General features: G+C 43.2%; 1 protein-coding gene across 1 annotated transcript in view; it reads left to right on the top strand.

Annotated features, from left to right (window-relative positions):
• Window positions 1-19657, top strand: part of SPRY3 (sprouty RTK signaling antagonist 3) — a 29229-nt gene extending 9572 nt beyond the window's left edge. The window contains exons 2-3 of the mRNA XM_081336821.1: window positions 1-397; window positions 19541-19657. The exon at window positions 1-397 is cut by the window's left edge and continues 584 nt beyond it. Of these exons, the coding sequence (XP_081192947.1) occupies window positions 1-381 (381 nt within the window). The 3' untranslated portion in view covers window positions 382-397; window positions 19541-19657. The remainder of the gene's footprint in view (window positions 398-19540) is intronic.
• The last annotated feature ends 531 nt before the right edge of the window (window positions 19658-20188 follow it).

Consider the following 20188-nt stretch of genomic DNA (forward strand, 5'->3'; position numbering starts at 1 on the left):
TTGCCCTCCTGTTGGCTCTGCAACCAGCGTTGCCTCTGCTCGCCGGAGAACCTCATTGACTATGGGACTTGCCTCTGCTGCGTCAAGGGCATCTTTTACCACTGCTCCTCAGATGATGAGGACACCTGTGCAGATGACCCCTGCTCCTGTGGTCCTGGCTCTTGCTGTGCCCGTTGGATGGCCATGGGCTTGCTCTCCTTGCTCATGCCCTGCCTATGCTGCTATCTACCTGCCTTTGGTTGCCTCAAACTCTGCCAAAAGGGCTATGATGCCATCAAACGGCCAGGCTGCCGCTGCCAGAATCACACCAATACCGTTTGCAGGAAGGTCTCCCCACCTAGTGGTCTCACTCTCCCCAAAACTTTGGACAAACCAGTATGACTCCTGTTGCAAAGGGGTAGGGAAATGGCTGTTCTCTTTGACCTCCTTCTTTCAGCTCCCCTCTCTTGAGAGCCTCTGGCCAAGAATGAAGCAGAGACCAAATCGCTGGTTAGCTGTTGAGGTTCTCCTGAGAGGTTAGCCCTGTTTCTGGGATGGAGGAAGCCACGGGTCGCTGTGTCCAAGTTGAGCTTTTTAAGGCCTCACATGTTTTGGTCCTAGCCAAGGGCAGGTGGAGGCATGCACTAGTCATCTTGGACATCAGATTGGGTGTGGACGGGGGTGGGTGGGTGGGAAGATGCAGTTTGCTATAGATTGGCTCAGGAGTGTGACCTCCAGAATGCTTTATGAGTTGACTCATCTATTGGGGTTTCATAAAAGAGGTATGGCACCCAAACATGGCATCTTGAGGACAAGGACACTAGGTAACCCAGTTTTCCTTTTTTGTTGGGCCACCATTGTTGTCTCCCTTGCATTCCACCCTTCCATCTGCTGTGCACAGTTTGCAGTTGAGAAGAGGCTGGTAGACTGAAGCACTGAAAATCCTGTAGGAACAGGCATTTTCTGCAAAACTGCAGCAAGGTGCAGTTTCCAGAGACGAGAAAGATGACGTGGATGTTTTCACTGGTTACAGTGAAGTTAAATAGTTTTGGAAGGCTGGCAGAAGGATGGTGCAGAGTGTTTTGCACTATTACATTCCTTGGATTTGCAGGCTGATTGAACTTGAGGGATTCTGGATAGCTGAATTATTCTTCTTTCGAGCCCTGCAACTAACCAAGTCCTTCTGAGGTCCTACCTGCAGATGCCACTTTTGAACCTGAAGTGTTTCCCCCCCCTCCTGGCTCTCAACATAGAGCTTCTATTTTGGGGTGTTGCAAAATCAAGCCCTGCTCTACAAATAAAAGTGACAACATCTTTAAACTTGGCATCCGTGACCCATTTTTTCCCCCTGTTTGAAGCACAAATGGAAACGTACAAGAGAAGGAAAGCTTGTGCCCATTTGCCTGGACATGGAGTTTTCATTTTCAGTGAAAATGTAGCTTCTCATTTTAGGGGGGCAGGAACAATCTTTCAGCTGCACCATCTGTCTGATGTGTTCTGGAATCTGCTCCTAGTCTTACTTGAGCACCTTGATCCCATTTGGTTAGAGAGGCCAACATAACGCACAATTTCCCAAAGCTTTGCACTGTGTCTAGGCAAAGCGGTAGAGAAGCTGGATCTTTGGATTTTGGGAGAATCACAACTCAGAGGTCACAGAGATGCCTTCACGTTCAAAGGATCATAGGTTCAATCCCATGTGCCTTGAGGAAGAAGAGTGGAGAGGGTCTATTTCTCACTGATTGGAAACCAGCTCATTGGTGCAGCAGAGTTACTGCATTCAGTAAACCAACATTATGAGGAACATCTATGTTTCTAGCTTGCATGTCCTTGAAATGAAGGATATGCTTAATTCAGCTAGTCATTTAGGGGCGGCACACAATCACCACGGATGGGTGCAAACTCATCAGTAGACTCAGTAGACAAAGCTGCTCAGTTGATTGAGAGACCCTTAAGGAATGAAATTAATTTTAACTTTTGCAAGACCCAGTTTATTGGGTGTGTTAAACCTTGGGAGTAGCTGACTGAGTCAACCATTCATAACCAGGTGTAGGAATAGGGCACAAGAATAGGTAAATTGTTGAAACGAGGCCGTATCCGCCTAATTCTTGAAAGGGGGTTGATTTGTCTCCAGACTTGTTGATCTAGGGAACAAAAAAAGCAGTGTTCTCACAGTGTGCGCTCTTCTTGATTTAACCGACAGGTTGTTCAGGATTTGATGGATTTGCACAACACAAAGAGCCAGTAAACCCTACAAAGTCCCATTATGGATTAGGTGTGTTTAGTTGGTTTTTAATTGCACATATGGACCACTGCAGTGTACATATGGCAATCAGGAGACGTGTATTAGCCCTGCTAACCTCCACTGAATGAACCTTGGCACACAGGTCCTGACAGGTGACTGACAGTTGTCAGATTTCACTATCTTAGACCTCAACAATCAAACCAAAACTTTTTTTAAAAAAAAAAATGCTGTTTCATTTGATACATCGCCATAAACATTTATGCAGCAACCTGGTTCCACGGAGTTATTTCCTTCTTCTGAAATAGACACTTAAAACATCCTGTCATTTGTTCTCATTGCTTTTAAACTTGGCGGTTCTGGGTATGCATGCCACACGCATACAAGAAATCCTGCATTGGTTCAAGGCTATGGAAAACTGCAGCTTAGACCACTAGCTGTTATGATGAGGGTCGTAGACAATATTCATCCTGGCCCACTTGGTAAACACATAGAACACAGAGTAATAGGGAAGGGAATTTGGAGGTCTTCTAGTCCAACCTCCTGCTCAAGCAGGAGACACTATCCCATTTTAGATGAATGGTTCTCCAATCTCTTTTTGAAAGCCTCCAGTGATGGAGCAGCCATAACTTCTGAAGGCAAGTTATTCCATTGGTTGATGGAATAACCATCCAAAATTTCATTAGGAAATTTCTCCTTAATTCTAGGTTGCTTCTCTCCTTGGTTAGTTTTTGTCCATTGTTTCCCATCTTGCCTTTTGGTGCTTTGAAAAATAGTTTTTACTCCACCATCTTTGTAGGAGCCCCTCAAATATTGGAAACCTATCATGTCACTCCCTAGTCCCTCTTTTCACTGGACTTGACATACCCATAGCCTTGTCTTTAGTTTATTGCGTCATGCCAATTTTGGAACATTTAGTTGATTAGAACACTACTTTCTAATGATACAGTTCCTTGTATGCATCAAGACTGGGAAGGGGCAGCTGGCTAGAGACTGCAGCTTCCCAAATCTAACAGAGGTTCTTGTGAAAATGGTCTCCTTTTGTGAAAGTCAAAACAGTAAGAACATCCGTCTAAAAACACCTTTTTTGTGAAGCGTAAACCAGGAGTTTTGTTAAGACAAGCAAAGAAATTCAGTTCAGTTCTTCTGGACGTGTGCAGACTTAGTTCATAGGTAGCTACATACCATTGGCTAAATATGGTTAAATGATGGGTATCGTTTGGGTCCAGCTTTGTCTGGCAAGAATAATAATGGTTTGAGTATCTGTATGTTGCCTATTTTCTTAATTTTTTCATAAACATCTGAAGCTCTCATCCTTCGATCTGTCCAGTTTAAAGACCCCTATCCCAAGCATTTATGGCTTCTGCTATAAATGGTCTTCCTTCCTTCCTTCCTTCCTTCCTTCCTTCCTTCCTTCCTTCCTTCCTTCCTTCCTTCCTTCCTTCCTTCCTTCCTTCCTTCCTTCCTTCCTTCCTTCCTTCCTTGGATCTCAAACTGAAGGCATTCTGGTTAGTGTGGGCTGACTGTATACCTCCTTCTTTGTTGTATATATATTTTTGTTAACCATACTTATAACTTCTGCAGCAAAGCAAGCTATTTATTTCAGAAATTTATTTAAAGGTTTAAAATGCATCCTAATGTATTTATTATAACTTTCTTAATTATCTCCTCTTCCTTCTCTTCTTTTCTCTTGCAAACCAAATTAAAGAACTTCTGAACCACTGATAAAATGATGAAAAGGAAAAAAAAATATTCTATGGGTGGTGTTCTAAGCCACATCAAAGCAACTCTACAATAAAAATATGTCTATATATATTCATTTTGAATCTTTTCTGCTTTTGTTTTGATGTAGAGTGTTGCAAAAAGTGTGAGTGCCTCTGGGTGGGCTTTGGCATTCCCGGAGGATGTAGGCCTCCTCCTCCTCCTCCTCCTCCCCCTCCCCCTCCCCCTCCTCCTCCTCCGGAATTCTTGGTTTGGAAGGCTATCCAATTGAAAAGGTGCTATTGCATATCCACATTTCTTATTCTCAAACAGTGTGAAACTTCACAAAGAAAGTTGTGATTTTACCAAATTAAACTTACTAAATTGTGAATCGGGAAGAGATCAGTGATGGAACGATCTGGGACAGAAACCTGACCAGGGATCATGCTTTTGCTCTTCATGAAAATGCCAGCCCTGTGCTTCAGGCTCCTAACTGGTCAAGATGGGGGTGGGGGGGGGAGGGAATAAATGAAGAAGTGAGACATGAAAATTTCACTAGTGCTAACAGCACCAGCCAACTGACACCTTACTTGCAGTTCAGCTGTCTATAGCACACCTTGCTTGAAATAATTACCTTCTGCACATCATATGTCAAGGTGATACTTCCAATTTATAGCAAAAGGGGAGGGGGAATACAAAGAGATAAAAAAATAGACCAACAGGGAACTGAAATGCCATTGAAAAGCATTTTTAAGGCCCCCATTCTCCTCCAAAATCAGCTCCATGGTCTTAACAACATGCCATGCTTATTTCTTCTGTCTTCATTTGATCCTCCAGGCCACCTATTAACTTTGGTGTTTCCCACCTGAAAGTTCAGAGGGAGGGCTAATCTCTGCTTCCTTCCAAGGAGGTCTCTGAGCTGGGCTGGACACACCACAAGTGCAGCTCTTAAGCCAGCAGCCCCCCTAGATGTGAAATCGTACAAATTACTCTGGATGGGAAGTGACTGCTTATGAGGCTAACTTCTCTAGCACTCTGTTCAAAGGCAAGGTGGATTTTCAGAAGTAAGGTACCTGGGATCCTTTGGCTCAGGAACAAGTAACGACCCTGTTTGAGCTTTGGGAGGGATTTAGGGTTGAGCCCATCAAATAGGAAAAGTAAGTCTCTGTTGACTCGGCTTTTTAACTGGGATATCACAACTTTAAAGCTTGGATCTATAGCTTTGGTCACGTCAGGTTTTCGGCAGGGCCAGATTACAAAGTGGATGGACCCAGGACTAAGAATGAGTTCAACGTTGGCAGTTGTGGGGTATTTAGTGCATCACACACAGAAGAGGTCAGGTTGGAGAAAGTTTTATGAATTCGTTAAAGCTTAACAGAATGACAGAGTTGGAAGGGGACCTTGAAGGCCCCAACTCCCTAATCAGGCAGGAAACCCTGTACTATTTCAGACAAGTGGTTGTCCAATCTCTTCTTAATAACCTCCAGTGTTGGAGCACCCACAACTTCTGGAGGCAAGTTGTTCCACCGATGAATTGTTCTGTCAAGAAACTTACCACACCTCTAGTTTTCCTTGGACCAAAGCAACACTCGCCTCCTTATCCATATCAATTTTCCCCACTTCACTTTGTCTGGGGGATATGGGGGAATTAAAGAAGAGGAAATGATGAAAAGAAACAGGGAAAAAGAAAAGGAGTGACAGAAAAATCCACTTTTGGAATCCTGGGGATAAAAATATAGCATATGACTTTCTGAGAAGAGGCTGGAAGGTCATCCAGCTTGCCTTGATCCAAGCTTATTTTGCCGAGCCTTGCCACAACGAGGCCAAAAGGAAGAATTAAGAAGGAGAGAACAAAGTGGAATGTATCACTTGATCTTTTGGCCTCCAGAAGGTCAAAGAGCAGAGCACATAAGCCTGGATGAGCCATTGACTGGGTGATATCTCAGACAAATCAGGAGGAGGAGAAACCAATTTTTTTTCTGGACTGGCCTACCTTGTGGGGCTGACAATATTGCTCTTTCTTGAACAATTTTCCCAATCAGATACTTCCGGATGGATTGTGTCTGCAACCATGGAATCTGCTGTAGGAGAAGGAACGGGAGAACATGGGAGGCAGAATAAAAAGGGGGAACCAGCTCAGAATACCTACATTAGCCTCAAGAGAACTAAATCCAACCCCTCTTGATTGCTGTTATCTAACTCTAAGCAACATTAGTTGAGAAGATACCTGTGCATTGGCTTTTAGCAAAAAAAGGGGGTGGGTGGGGGTTAATTGAACCTTCACGTGTGGAGCTGGTCTTTTGCCACAGTCCCAATGCATCTGAAGGACACATAAAATTGGGGGAAGTGGCTTTATATTTATTTATATTTATTAAATTTTTATGCCGCCCTTCTCCCGAAGGACTCAGGGCGGTGTACAGGGCAATAAATATAAAAACGAAATACAAAAGTTAAAAAACAATTAAATATTATGCCCGAATATAAAACAGTAATTAAAAGACATATTAAAACCCCAACCCTAACCCATCAAATAAGTTTTTAGATCCCGCCGGAAGGAGCGAAGGTCGGGGGCCATCCGGAGCTCAACCGGCAAGCGGTTCCACAGGTCTGGCACGCCCACAGAGTACGCCCTCCCCCTGGGGGCCACCAATCGACATTCTCTGACCAGTGGCACCCTGAGGAGGCCCTCTCTGTGGGAGCGCACTGGACGGAGGGAAGTTGACGCCGGCCGCAGGTGTTGCCGTAGGTAATCCGGACCCATGCCATGTAGGGCTTTGTAGGTCATTACCAGCACCTTGAATCTCACCCGGATAGAATATATAAGCCTGGGAAAAATATCAATAGATAGCCCAAATTGTGTGCCTGTTGATATTTGAAACATATGTAGGTCCTGACTGAATGGCCCATAATGACAGAGGTTCTCTATAGATTAGGTGGAGTCTGGGGAATATTTGCCTTGAAGATCTATCCATCCTCTTGGGCAATTCTCCCTGTCGCTTATCTTTCTCTCTTCATTCTTTCTGCTGCATCCTTACTCTTCTTTCTTTTCTTCTTATTCCTTAACCACCCTTAACCCTTTTCTTCCGGTTTTTGCTTTCTCTTTTAAGCATCTACCAATGTTTCTCTCTCTTTTTTATTAGTTTCATTCATTTGTAACATAAAATGTGAAAATACAAAAGCAAATAGTAGGGGACAACAGTAGAAAAAAGAAACAACAAACAGGGCAGGGAAGAAACAAAAGGCATTGACTTCCAACTGTTGCAGTCAAATCAGACCTTAAAATCGAAACTCAGCTTTTTACATTCCTTTAGTAGTAAGCACTAGCCATTTCTGTATCGACAAATCGGTCTAATCCAGGTGTGTCAAACTTGCAGCGTCACATGACGTGTCATGACGTATCGTGACTTTTTTTCCATTGCCGGCAATGGGGTGGCCATGGTTTCGGCATGACGCATCCAACCCATGGGCTGGCAATTTGACACCCCTGGTCTAATCAGTAAAACCCAAAAAACATAATATCATTTTTTCCTCATCTTAAGCACAAAGAACATAAGTACTTTTGTTTCTACTTGGAAACTCTTTCCGTCCTACACCAATGTTTCTCAACCGTGGCCACCTTGAGTTAGTTATAAAGTAATAAAGCTGGGATTTTTAAAAAAAATCTAACAATAAAATAAAAATAAAACTGCAGCCATGTTTCTTTTAGCCCATCCAAAGGAGTGAGGCCTGGTAGAGGCAAACGACGCAGGGAAGCCAAAGATAGCTTTGCCTTCGAGTGACGGCAGCTGTGAAGGTGGTGCAAAAGGAAGCTGTGATATGAGCTGCTAATGATGTCATCACAGGTGCTCAGGCGGTGCTTGCAGGATCACATCGTGTAGGGCAGGCTAATGATTGTCAGAATGGGGTTCTCTGAAAAGCTTCCGGAATGGGGCGGGCGGCGTTGAGTTTCACTGCCCACCTCTCCATTTGCTTGAGCCGATTATTCCCAGCAAACGAGGGATTGCAAAACCCCTGTAAAATGATGCTGCAGTTGGTGCAATAATAAATATCATTTTTCCTAGTCTAGTTCTTGTTTGCTGCAGCCAACATAGCATTGAAACACTCTGGAGGGAGGCAGAGAGGGTGGTGGAGAGGACATATCCATATCACAAAGGGTATCAACCGCACTCAGAGCTTCACCGCCGACGAGGCTGACGAAGCTGTGCAGGTGAAAATGAATTCAGGCCTGAAAACAGTCCTGAAATCTTCGGATGGGCAGCAAAATGCTGGCTGCAGCTGAACCGAATGTTCCTATTTCATTTAGTGGGATTTTTGGCCTTGTAAAAATGTGTGGTGAGCAGAAGCCTTAGAGATTAATTAATACCATTTTATAATGCCCGGGTAAGACCACACTTGGAATTCTGCATCCAGTTTTGGTCGCCATAAAAAGGATGTTGAGACTCTAGAGAGGCTGCAGAGAAGAGCCACTAAGATGATTAGAGGGCTGGAGGCTAAACCCTATAAAGAACCGGAATTTAATGAAAAGAAGAGGGAGAGATGATAGCAGAAACTCATCAAGGAGAGAATGTTAAGATATTTAAAATATAATAGCTAGAGCAGTGAAGGGTTGAGTAAGAACACACAATTGTGGCTAATGGGTTGAAGAGAACTGGCCACTGCATGAGGCAATCTGAGCTGTGATTGGTTGTTGTGAATGTAAAGGGGGCGGTTCCTCGTTTTCCCGCCTTGTGCTCTCTGTTGATTTACCTCATGATGTTCCTGCTGTGTTGATTTACCTCACGACGCTCCTCTTTATTTACTTGACAATGCTTATCTTATTTACTGTAAATATATTTATTTATATAAAACTCGTTTGTGCCAGCATCTCTGACTACATTTGGATACTGGGTGTGCAATTCCCTACAGAGAAGCAACCTGGAACTAAGGAGAAATTTCCTGACAATTAACCAGTGGAACAACCTGCCTCCAGAAATTGTGAATGTTTCAACACTGGAAGTTTTTAAGAAGAGATTGGATAACCACTTGTCTGAAATGGTGTAGGGTTTCCTGCTTGAGCAAGGGTTGTACTAGACAACAACACCGCCCCCCAAGGTCCCTTCCAGCTCTGTTATTCTCTTATTAATCTAACTGGGGGAGAGAAGTAAGAAGCAGGATGAAAAATACAGCTAGTCCCTGACTTACAACTGCAACTGGGACCAGAATGTCCATTGCTAACCAAGGTGGTTGTTAAGTGAGTCACATCCAATTTAATGACCTTTTTGCCATGGCTGTTAAGCGAATCACTCCAATTGTTAAGTGAATCATGCGGTCATTAAGCGAATCCATTGACTTTGCCTGTTGGTACCTGGCTTGCAAACGGCGATCACATGGCCCTGGGACATTGAAATGATCATAAATACACGCTGGCTGCCAAGTCTTCGCATTTAATGGGTCACCAGGTCATTATGTTAAATCGCAATATGCATCGTGGAAAAACACATACTGTGTTTCACACACCTGGCCTAGGGCTTGGTGTGTTTCATGAACCCAGCCCAAATATTGCAAGTTTAGATATTAATGAAACTAATATCATCATCATCACCATCACCACCACCACCATCACCATCATCATCATCCTCACTTCAAAAAGGGAATCCTTAAAGTTTTTCAGAAACTTTATCACTAAAGTTCCTCACTAACGTTAGCATTTTAAGAGAAATCCATTCCTGAGAGGCCAACCTTGCCTCAAGTGACTCAATGTCAATATGACCAAGGAAGCTTATCTGTTCTGTTGTGACACCAGTTATGGAAGAGTCCCGCCTCCCCCTCCCCAAATTCAGATGGCAACAACCCTATTGGTCTTTTGAAAATCACTGAAGACTTGTGTTTTTCCCCCCCACGGCCATTGGACCAGGGTGTTGAGTTAACTCCAACCTTAAAACCTCTCTAAGGTTTTAGGGAGATGAATGTTTAGTCTTTTGCTGCTGTTTGTTTGGTTTTGAGGATAACGTTTTGATCTTGTTTTGTAAATTGGTTGCTCACAGCTCAGAGTCCTTCTGAATTGGGGAGGGGGGGAAGGACATCCCAAAGGAACAAACAAGCAACAACAACAAGGTTCACTTATTGTTGAAGGAGAGAAGAGAAAGGGAACCTGGAATAGAAGTTCCCACACTGTGATGCTTTCTTACAGACTGCGATGCTTTTTTTACAGGTTCCCCTTGTTAATTGCCAATTCCCAAGCATTAAAAACATTTACTCTTATCATATACCTTTTTCCCTGGTCTCTTCAGTCTCCTTGCGTTGCCCTGGCAACAGAGGCCATGACACCTTGGCAAGAGTGACGGGGGTTCAACAAAGCCTTCTGTCATGGTACCAATTGGATTGAAATATTCTGGGGGGCCCCCACCTCCTCTTTTGGAAGACACAATGCAAGAGACAAGAGTCCTGGGGGTGGCTGGGCCTAGCAGGGGGATACCAAATGCTGACCAACTGTGCAGAATCTTGACGTTCTTGCCTCCTGGTTGCCTTGTTTCTTTAGCTTTTCTTGGGTCAGAAGGACAAGGTTCACTGACTCCTCTTAGTTGCAGAGCTGAAGGTGGATTAAAGAGGGGTGAAGGCCTTTGCTTGTTAGTTTTGCCTGGGGGAGGCCCGGTCAGTCATCCACAAAACCCCTCACACACTTTGTGAAGTCCACAAGTGTCATTCAGGATGAAGATAGCTGTCCATCATATCCTCAGGACAAGTGGGAGCACGTAGGGCCCAGCAGGGGCCAATAGACCCATCAGGAGATGTGGTTGTTCTGAAGAGCTCCAACTTCTTCTTCTTCTTCTTTAAAGGAATGATAGCTATTCAAACACTTTTTTAAAAAAAAGATTGTTATCCATATTGGGAATGAGAATATACCCAGCAGAAATGATGGGTGTGCTCCCAAATAGCACGCACCAAACTCTAATGGATGTGTAAACTAGGAATTTATTTATCAAATTTCGATACAGAATGTAAGTATATTATTTCATGTGATTACACATGGGAAACAATCTGGAATCTATGCATGGTTATCAATTGTGCATTTATTTCCCTCTTTGATTATTATAGAAACAATGGGAGCCAACTCAATTTTTTCAAGGGTTATTTGGAGTTAATCATCAACTCTTGCTCTAAGCAATGAATTTTGATCCATAGAAAATGAATTGTTAGTGTCTTAGAGTCCTTCATAACCATGATGATATCAAACTGGTCAACCTATGTCAATTTTTGTACTAAGAAAGTGCTCAGGTGCAGATTAATCATTAGGCAATGATTCATTGGTGGTGCTTGTGTTCTAAGTCTTAAACCATATTTGAAAACTGCAATAAATGTTTTCATAGGTTGTACTAACCCTTACAGACTGGAGCATTGGATGAAGCAAACCAAGTGTATTAATATGGCCAAGATAATTGGTGGAAGGGGGTGTTGGAAGTGTACAAAAATGGATAATCTAGATCAAAACATTCAGATTACAGTTTGCTTTTGCTCAGGATTAATTTCTATAACTCAATATTATAGTGGTTCTACTCTTCCTTATTACAACTTGATTTGCTCATGTTCCTGTCAATGGATTGACCTTGCAAAGGGAAAGAGCTACAATCCCAGAGGGGAATCCAAAAAAGGGTGCACTGGCACACTCACCACACACCCAATGACAACAGCACAGTTTGCAACTCAGCTGCTACAAATACATGATATAGAGCCAGGAGAAAATCAACAATCCATACAACAAAATTTATGGTGGCGACTGATGCAATTAAGCAATAAACTCATCTTGGACTACACTGACTATACTACTGGTAAGATACCAGACTAGAAACCAGGATATCATGAGTTCTAGTCTGCTTTAGGACCACAGGCCAGCAGGGTAACCTTGGGGCCAGTCCTACTCTCTCCTAGGAAGGAGGCAACAGTAAGCAACTTCCAAAATCTTGCTAAGAAAACATCAGGGACTTGTGCAGACAGTTGCCAAGAGTTAAGGCTGGTTTGAACACACACACACACACACACACACACACACAGAGAGAGAGAGAGAGAGAGAGAGAGAGAGAGAGAGAGAGAGAGAGAGAGAGAGAGAGAGAGAGAGAGAGAGAGAGAGAAATATGTTCAGGGATAAATTACAACCTAGACTGGCATGCTATCTTTTAATATGCAAATAGGCTTGACTGACACTGAGAACAATAAACCAGTGAAACAGTTTGTCTTCAGAAGTTGTGGGTGCTCCATCATTGGAGGCTTTTTAAAAAGAAACCAGAGAGCCATTTGTTTGAAATGGTATAGATCCCCTGTGCAGGGGGTTGCACTAGAAGACATGTAAAAAAGATGTTGAAACTCTACAAAGAGTACAGAGAAGAGGAACAAAGATGATCAGGGGACTGGAGACTAAAACATATAAAGAACGGTTACTGGAACTGGGTATGTCTAGTTTAATGAAAAGAAGGACCAGGGTTGATATGATAGCAGTCTTCCAATATCTCAGGGATTGCCCCAAAGAAGAGGGAGTCAAGCTATTCTCCAAAGCCCCTGAAGGCAGGACAAGAAGCAATGGATGGAAACTAATCAAGGAGAGAAGCAACCTAGAACTAAGGAGAAACTTCCTGACAGTGAGAACAATTAACCAGTGGAACAACCTGCCTTCAGAAGTTGGGGATGCTCCAACAATGGAAATGCTTAAGAAGAGATTAGACAACCATTTGTTTGAATAGGATGGGATTTTCTGCCTGAGCAGGGAGTTGGACTAGAAGACCTCCAAGATCCCTTCCAACTCTGTTATTCTGTTACCTTCAAGGTCCCTTCCAAATCTGTTATTCTGCTGCTTGCTTGCTTTAAGGCAGGGAGTAATCTCTATCCATCTCTGGGCTGAACTCTTCCCTGCCTTCTCTCCCAAGATAGCTGTTTCTGGAATCCTATTGCATAGCAGAGGAAGGAGCCACTGCGGCTGCAGCCTTCGAGCTCCTTTTGTTTCCACATTTCAACTCCTTCCGTGATGGAGCTAAAACAGCCTTCTGGCAAAGAAGTCCTTCCAATCTAACCCTCCCTTCGCCACTGCACATTTCCCGCTCCGATTCCCTAAGAATAACTCCAGAACTCTTCAGGGCTTTGGAACTGGGATGAATAATATTACATTTTTATTAAGAAAATTTATACGACTAACTCACTCATGGTGATTTCGGGTGACTTGTAAAAATAAAATCTCCATACAAAAGCCAATAAATCTCTACCCTCCTGCTGACAACCGTCAAACCAACCATTTGATGGGCTTCATACTACCCTGTGGTCCCCAGGTGTTTTTGGCAAAACCAGGTCTTCAGGGCCTTTTGAAAGGGTGTCAAAGTAAGTGCCAATCTTATTTCTGAGGGATGATATTTCACACAGGGAGGGACCCACCACAGAGAAGGCTCTTCTTTTTGGTCTCATCAGATGGACCTCCTTAAGAGAGGGGACCTGGAGCATTCCCAGCCTCCACACACTGATGGGTCAGGTAGATATAACTTGGAAAAGACAGTTCTTCGAATAACGAGCAAGCTTGTTTCTTTGCATGCACAATAGCCACAACATGGAAGACCTCTTGTTGTCCTGAGAATAGAAAATAGAATTGGAAGCTGCTGTCCAAGGGACTGGCAGCATTTTTTCACAGAAGAAAAATCAACTTACCAAAGGACCATATGCTGACTCTCCAACATCTGTTGGGAATAGATGGGAGGTTCCTCTCTTTCATGTATAATAACTAATCAAATGAAAGACACTCCTTTTCAAATTGGGTGCTCTCCAGACATGCTGGAGCTGCCAAAGGGATCATGCTGGCTGGGAATTCTAGGACTTGTAGTCCAGATTTGTCGACTGTGCTCGATAGGAAGAACTGTACAAAACCACCCTTTTAGATGGCAAAAGTGATATACCTATAAAGAAATGTTAAAACTCTTTCATCTTGGGAAGACATTTTCCTAGGGGCAGTGATAATATGGACTAGGACAAGACTTGACAACGTGATGTGGATATTTAGATCCTTGATCCTAGAACTTTAACATCCTTAACCAGGATAAGCGTAGGAAACTTGATATTTGTGTGCCTTAGTGCAAACAGTAAGGAAGATAATCTTGATGGGGATCAATGAAATCTGCTACTAAAATGACAGGAAAAATATATTAAGTCTAAAACAACTCATTTATACAGAAGAAACCCAGACAGACACCACCCTAATTCACATTAGACTTGAAAAATTCTATTATTAAAGCCCACTTTAGTAGAAGTAGCTTTAGCCTTCATAAGGAATTGAAATTCCTAGTCTTGCTTACTGGTGAGATTGACAACAGTCTTGAAGGTCTTATTGTGCTGTAACTCCCCACACTCTTATGTTTAGGAATTAAAGAGTGGTGGGAGATATCCGCTTCATGCTTTGTCTGGAAGTATGCTCAGCTGCTCAAGGTGGAAATTCTCCAGGGGTAGGGAATAAAACGTGGAAGGAAGCAACTTCAGCTTTTAGGATGAATGGACATTTGGAGATGCTACCCATGAATGACATTTTACACCAGTGGGGCTGGTGTAAATCTATGTTTACTATGCAAGAACCTTACTTTCCCCTTTAACTTGGGATCACATTTACTGAACTGAACTCGTTTTGGAATCCTGGAAGATGCTTTGTCTAGCTCAGGCTATTTATCTGTCAGCTTCAGTAAGTTTAATGGTGAGATCTCGGGTGGATATTGGTCCCATGACCCACTACTTGCTCACTGATACCAGAGGCGCTGGGGACTGCTCTGGAAAGCACATATGGAAACGTTGGGCAGTCTCCCCTGAGGATGGCTCTTGCACAGCTCCAGCCTGGAGTCCAGACAAACAGCCTGAATCTGGCCATCCTCTGGCCCCTCCTTTCGTCTTTCCCATTCAGTGCATCTTCCTTTATAGCTGTCTGCTTGTGTTATTGGTCAGGGATTGTCTGCCTTCCAGGAACTGTGGGATGGTTAATGGATCTCTCCGGCGGAGGTTAGACTAAGCAAATAAGCCCGTCCATCTCTGAGCTAGCTTGATTGGAATGGATTGCCTGAGTGAGGGGAGGGAGAGGGAAAGAGAGAAGAGACAGCGAGGAAAGAGGTTCAAATCTCAGAAGGGTATGGCTGACTGATGAGAACAAATGAGTTTGAAATGGCCATATCAGTCTCCCTTTAATTCTTTGTTAGCAATCCAAAAAATTTACACAAATAATGAGTTGTCACAGTTGTGACTACAGCTTGTGGATGGCCTTAGGTTAGGCTGATACAGGCAATAAGGTTTGGCCCGTATTTGGGCCTTGCAAGGTATTCTAAAATACTTAACAAATACTTAACATATATATATATATATATCTCCTGCATCAGGAGCAAATCTTTATTTCCTGTTTTCAGCCTATCTTGAAGGCCATCAAACAGGCTGTAGTCACACTGGACAGTTCATATATTTGTGTAAATTACTAACAAAGAATTTAAAGGGAAACTGAGATGCATTTCTAACTCTTTAGTCTTCATCAGTCAGCTATACCCTTCTGAGATTCGAACCTGGGCTGATTGCATAACACTGCCTAGTATGCAATCAGCCCAGGTTCGAATCTCAGAAGGGTATAGCTGACTGATGAAGACTAAAGAGTTAGAAATGCATCTCAGTTTCCCTTTAAATTCTTTGTTAGTAATTTACATATATATATATATATATATATATATATATATATATATATATATATATATATACACATACATACATACATACATACATACATACATACATACATACATATATATATATATATATATATATATATATATATATATATATATATATATATATATATATATATATATATATAAGGTAAAGGTAAAGGTTCCCCCGCACATGTGTGCTAGTCGTTTCCGACTCTAGGGGCCGGTGCTCATCTCCGTTTCATAGCCGAAGAGCCAGCGCTTGTCCGAGGACATCTCCGTGGTCATGTGGCCGGCATGACTAGACGCCAAAGGCGCACGGAACGCTGTTACCTTCCCACCGTAGTGGTCCCTATTTTTCTACTTGCATTTTTACATGCTTTCGAACTGCTAGGTGGGCAGAAGCTGGGACGAGTAACAGGCGCTCACTCTGCTACGCGGCACTCGGGATTCGACCCGCCAAACTGCCGACCTTCCGATCGACAAGCTCAGCGTCCTAACCCACTGAGCCACCGCGTCCCTATATATATATATATATATATATAAATAATCTGGGTTGTATGCTCCTGATGCAGGATAATTTAAAAAAACACCACCAACAACAACACCCTAATAACATTCAAAACAAAAATCTGGAGCTAGTCAGCTGCCTCAGGGCTCAAGTGAGAATTGAGGGGGGCTGTCTGCTTTTGCCCAGTCTGGCCTGAATGATGTCTCAGTCAGATTGACAATGTAACTTCTTGAGTTTTCTTGCCTTTCAAGCAGGCCATTAATGAGGAAAAAGCAGATGGGGGGGAGAGAAATAGGAGAGACCCCAATGGGAGGAGCAGATCTTTGTAAAATGGGCAGCCGTTCTCTGTGCTATAGATCACATAGAGCTCCCCGCCACCCTCCCCCCTCAAAGAGAGACAAAATGGAAACCATTTACGAGAAAAACCAAGCCGGAGATGATTTACGACCCTCAGCTCTCTGGAGCCACGTCTTGGAGAAGGTCAGCACTGCAGTGTGTAGATGTGCCTTTTGCTGAAAGAGAGACCTCATCGGATCAAATGGCTCATCATAAATTGAAAATGGCCTTGCTTCAGAACCAGTCTGATGATTAGGTAGGGCTACCAATATTGGCTGCGAAAATCTGTACAAGATAAGTCTGTGGGGATTCTCAGTCATCCAGATCATGGTTTGTCCCAGAGGTGCTTCTTCAAAAGGCAACTGGACTTTGTTTTTCCTTGAAGACGTTTCGCTTCTCCTCCAAGAAGCTTCTTCAGTTCCGCCTTCAGTTTTGCTTCTCTTGGATGAGAAGCGCAATGTCTTCAAAGAAAAACCAAGGCCAGGTGCCTTTTGAGGAAGCCCCTTTGTACAGCATATGATTTTCTATATGTCTTTGCTGCCATCTAGTGATCTTCCAGAGTTTTACAAACCATATTGGTAACTAACTGAAGCGCTAGCCTTCTGCAAGACAGATAGCCCTCAACATGCAATCATTCTGTTAGCGACTATTCAAAGCTACGACAGTGCTGAACAATGTGACTTAAAACTGCTGCTCACCTTTATGACCGCTGCATCCCTGTGGTCTTGTGATTACGATTCAGGTGCTGGGCAACTGGCCTATATCTACAATGGTGGTTCAAATTTTCAGCAATCTGCTAATTTGTAAACAAATATAATACTACAAGATCCCAGCTGAAAGCGGAAAACATATCTATGTAAATGAAGAGCTTCTAAAATGAACCATCAGCTAAGGTGCTGATCCCAGGGGGAGTATTTTGCCCAGGTAAAGCAGTTTTTCTAACTGAAGAATGGGACTCCAGTTACACATGGCTCTAAGAAACATATTTCTCAGATCTTGCTCTGGTGATCTAATTCTGTCCTTCGAGAAATGTTGAATGCTGTAGGCTCAACAATTTTGCCTGGGTAACATCTTGTATGGATTTCTAACTCCTGGAATTTTCAAGACACGTTGGTGGGAGAACCCTGGAAATTATTCTACGTTCTCCTTCCTCACTTCCATCCCTAGCACTGTTCCAATATCTCAGGATCTGCCACAGAGAAGAAGGGGTCAACCTATTCTCCAAAGCACCTGAGGCAGGAAAAGAAACAATGGGTGGAAACTAATCAAGGAGAAGACCAGCCTAGAACTAAGGAGAAATTTCCTGACAGATGGACACTTGATTAGTGGAACGGCTTGCCTCCAGAAGTTGTGGGTGCTCCATCCCTGGAGGTTTTTAAGAAGGGATCGGACAACTATTTGTCTGAAATGGAATCGGCTTTCCTGCTTGAGCAGGGGGGTTGGACTAGAAGACCTCCAAGATCCTTCCAAGTCTGTTATTCTGTTATTCCTAAGCAGGCAAACGCTTGTCTGTGTTTACTGCAAGATATTTCACAGCCACCCTTGACTGCGGCGCTGTCGGACCTCCTGTCTCCCAGAGACAGGAAACATTGCTGCGGTGACTGATGAGAGTCTTGGGGATTGCCCTCTGGCAGAAGAGGCAGCGAGGCAGAAAAGACATTGGTGTCCCCAAGCAGGAAAACATGGCGCCCTTCATGAATCCAATCCCAGCATGTCAGTCTTCTTATTGAGATAAATGGCCACCCAGCTGCAGGATGGCGAGAGCATCAGATTCATTTAAGAATATGGTACTAGATCCAGATTCTGTTTGAAGGGAATCAGTAGAAGGCCCTCAAACAGTGAGAGGTGGAGAATGTCAAGGAGATTGGTCTTCTTCCCACAGGCCAAACAGGAATGAAAACTTGCCAGGGATTGGCTGTTCTTTATTTACAAACCTAGTGCTAGGCAGGGATTTTTTTTTAATCCTGCCTATCATTTTTATAAATAATTAAGGCAATTGCCTTGATAGCCATTTTTTATAACTGACTTCTAGCCCCATAAGCCACATCCGTATGAAGTAAGCGGTCACACTAGGTTAAGTAACACGCCAGATTTAAACAGAAACAAAAAAGTGAAAATTCTATGTCTCTGTGTAATCTGATCTCTGAAACATTGGCTGGAAAGGCAGATGAATAATTATGCCCCTGTTTACAAAAATGTGTTATGAAAACTGTAAGCAGGAAACATGGGCAAAAGATTTCTGAATTCACCCAAAATCTCAGCCCTGATTTGGACCTCAGAGTTTGGGAAGGTAGTCTTCCACAACCTTGTTTCGATGTAAATGTAAATGATGAGTAGTGTAGGTCATTTTTGGGCCATAGTTTTGGCCCCATGGAAGCTATATAAACCCTGTTCATTGGCCCCATGGAAGGCATGCAAACCCTGTTCTTTGGCCCCATGGAAGGTGTACAAACCCTGTTCTTTGGCCCCATGGAAGGCATGTAAACCCTGTTCTTTGGCCCCATGGAAGGCATGCAAACCCTGTTCTTTGGCCCCATGGAAGGCATGCAAACCCTGTTCTTTGGCCCCATGGAAGGCGTACTAACCCTGTTCTTTGGCCCCATGGAAGGCGTACAAACCCTGTTCTTTGGCCCCTAAACCCTGTTCTCACAATGATTATTTTGGATCCAAGAAGGATGAATGACTCTACAAGTTATAAGTTTCTAATGGAGAAATTGGCTTTCAGAACCATGGGATCTCCTTGTTCATGGCATGCAAATCAAGAAAGAACATCTTAATGTCTTATAACAGACATTAACCTGCATCTTGCACTGAGCAGGAGATTGAATCAGATAATCTCCAGAATCATTTACCATTGCATTATCCAATAACTATAATACCCTCCACCTGATACCAATGTGGACTTATTGATTTAGAAAATTTATTTGCCGCCCATCTCATATATCCAGGGCTGAAAGAATGTGAGCAGCTAAATTCCTAGACGTTTGGGCCATATTTTGACTCACAGGAGGCTTCTGTTTCAGCCTTTCCCCATCCCTGAAAAAGAAAGGGGAAAAAAAATTCCCTAAATTCAACAGGCTGAACCATTTTTTCCCCCAGGGGGAAGAAAAAAGAAAGAAAGAAAAGAAACTGGAAGACAACAAAAGTAAAACTTCGGAAAAAGAAGTCAGACTTGAGAGAAGCTGGTGGAGAACGTGTTTCTTAGCCCTGTTCTTCTGTCTTTTGGCTCAGGCTTCTGTTTAACTTTTTCACCACACTCGGATTCCAGCTCTTTGGAGGTGAGCTAGAAAATTCTTTGATTCAGCTGATGTCAGGCTCTAATGAGGATCTATGGCTGGCCACCAAGATTCATGTATATTTAATGATCTCTGCTAAGGAACTTTTAGAAGTGCTTCCCCTGTAGACTTGGCGAATGGCATCGTTGTATACCTGCTAATCCCCTTTTCCTGACAAATCGCTTGCAACCGTTTTTTAACAGCCCAGGGTTTCAGCTGGATCCTTGCAATGAGTTAATGCATGAAATTTGCTCTGGACCGTAGCAATGGGACAACAATTGGGGAGTAGAGAAGAGGGAGGGGGGGGAAAGGGATGGGTAAAATTTGGAATAAAGCCAAAGTGTACAGCCAGTATCTGAAGATGGGATCTAAAGGAAAATAAATAAAGGGCTTTTAAATCTCACAGATCCATCTCGGTTGCAAACTATGTGCATCTAATGCAAAGCATTCCTAGTTTGGCACCTTTGTACTA

This window comes from Vipera berus (genome assembly GCF_964194415.1).
Source record: "Vipera berus genome assembly, chromosome: 11".
In the NCBI taxonomy this organism is placed as follows: Eukaryota; Metazoa; Chordata; class Lepidosauria; order Squamata; family Viperidae; genus Vipera; species Vipera berus.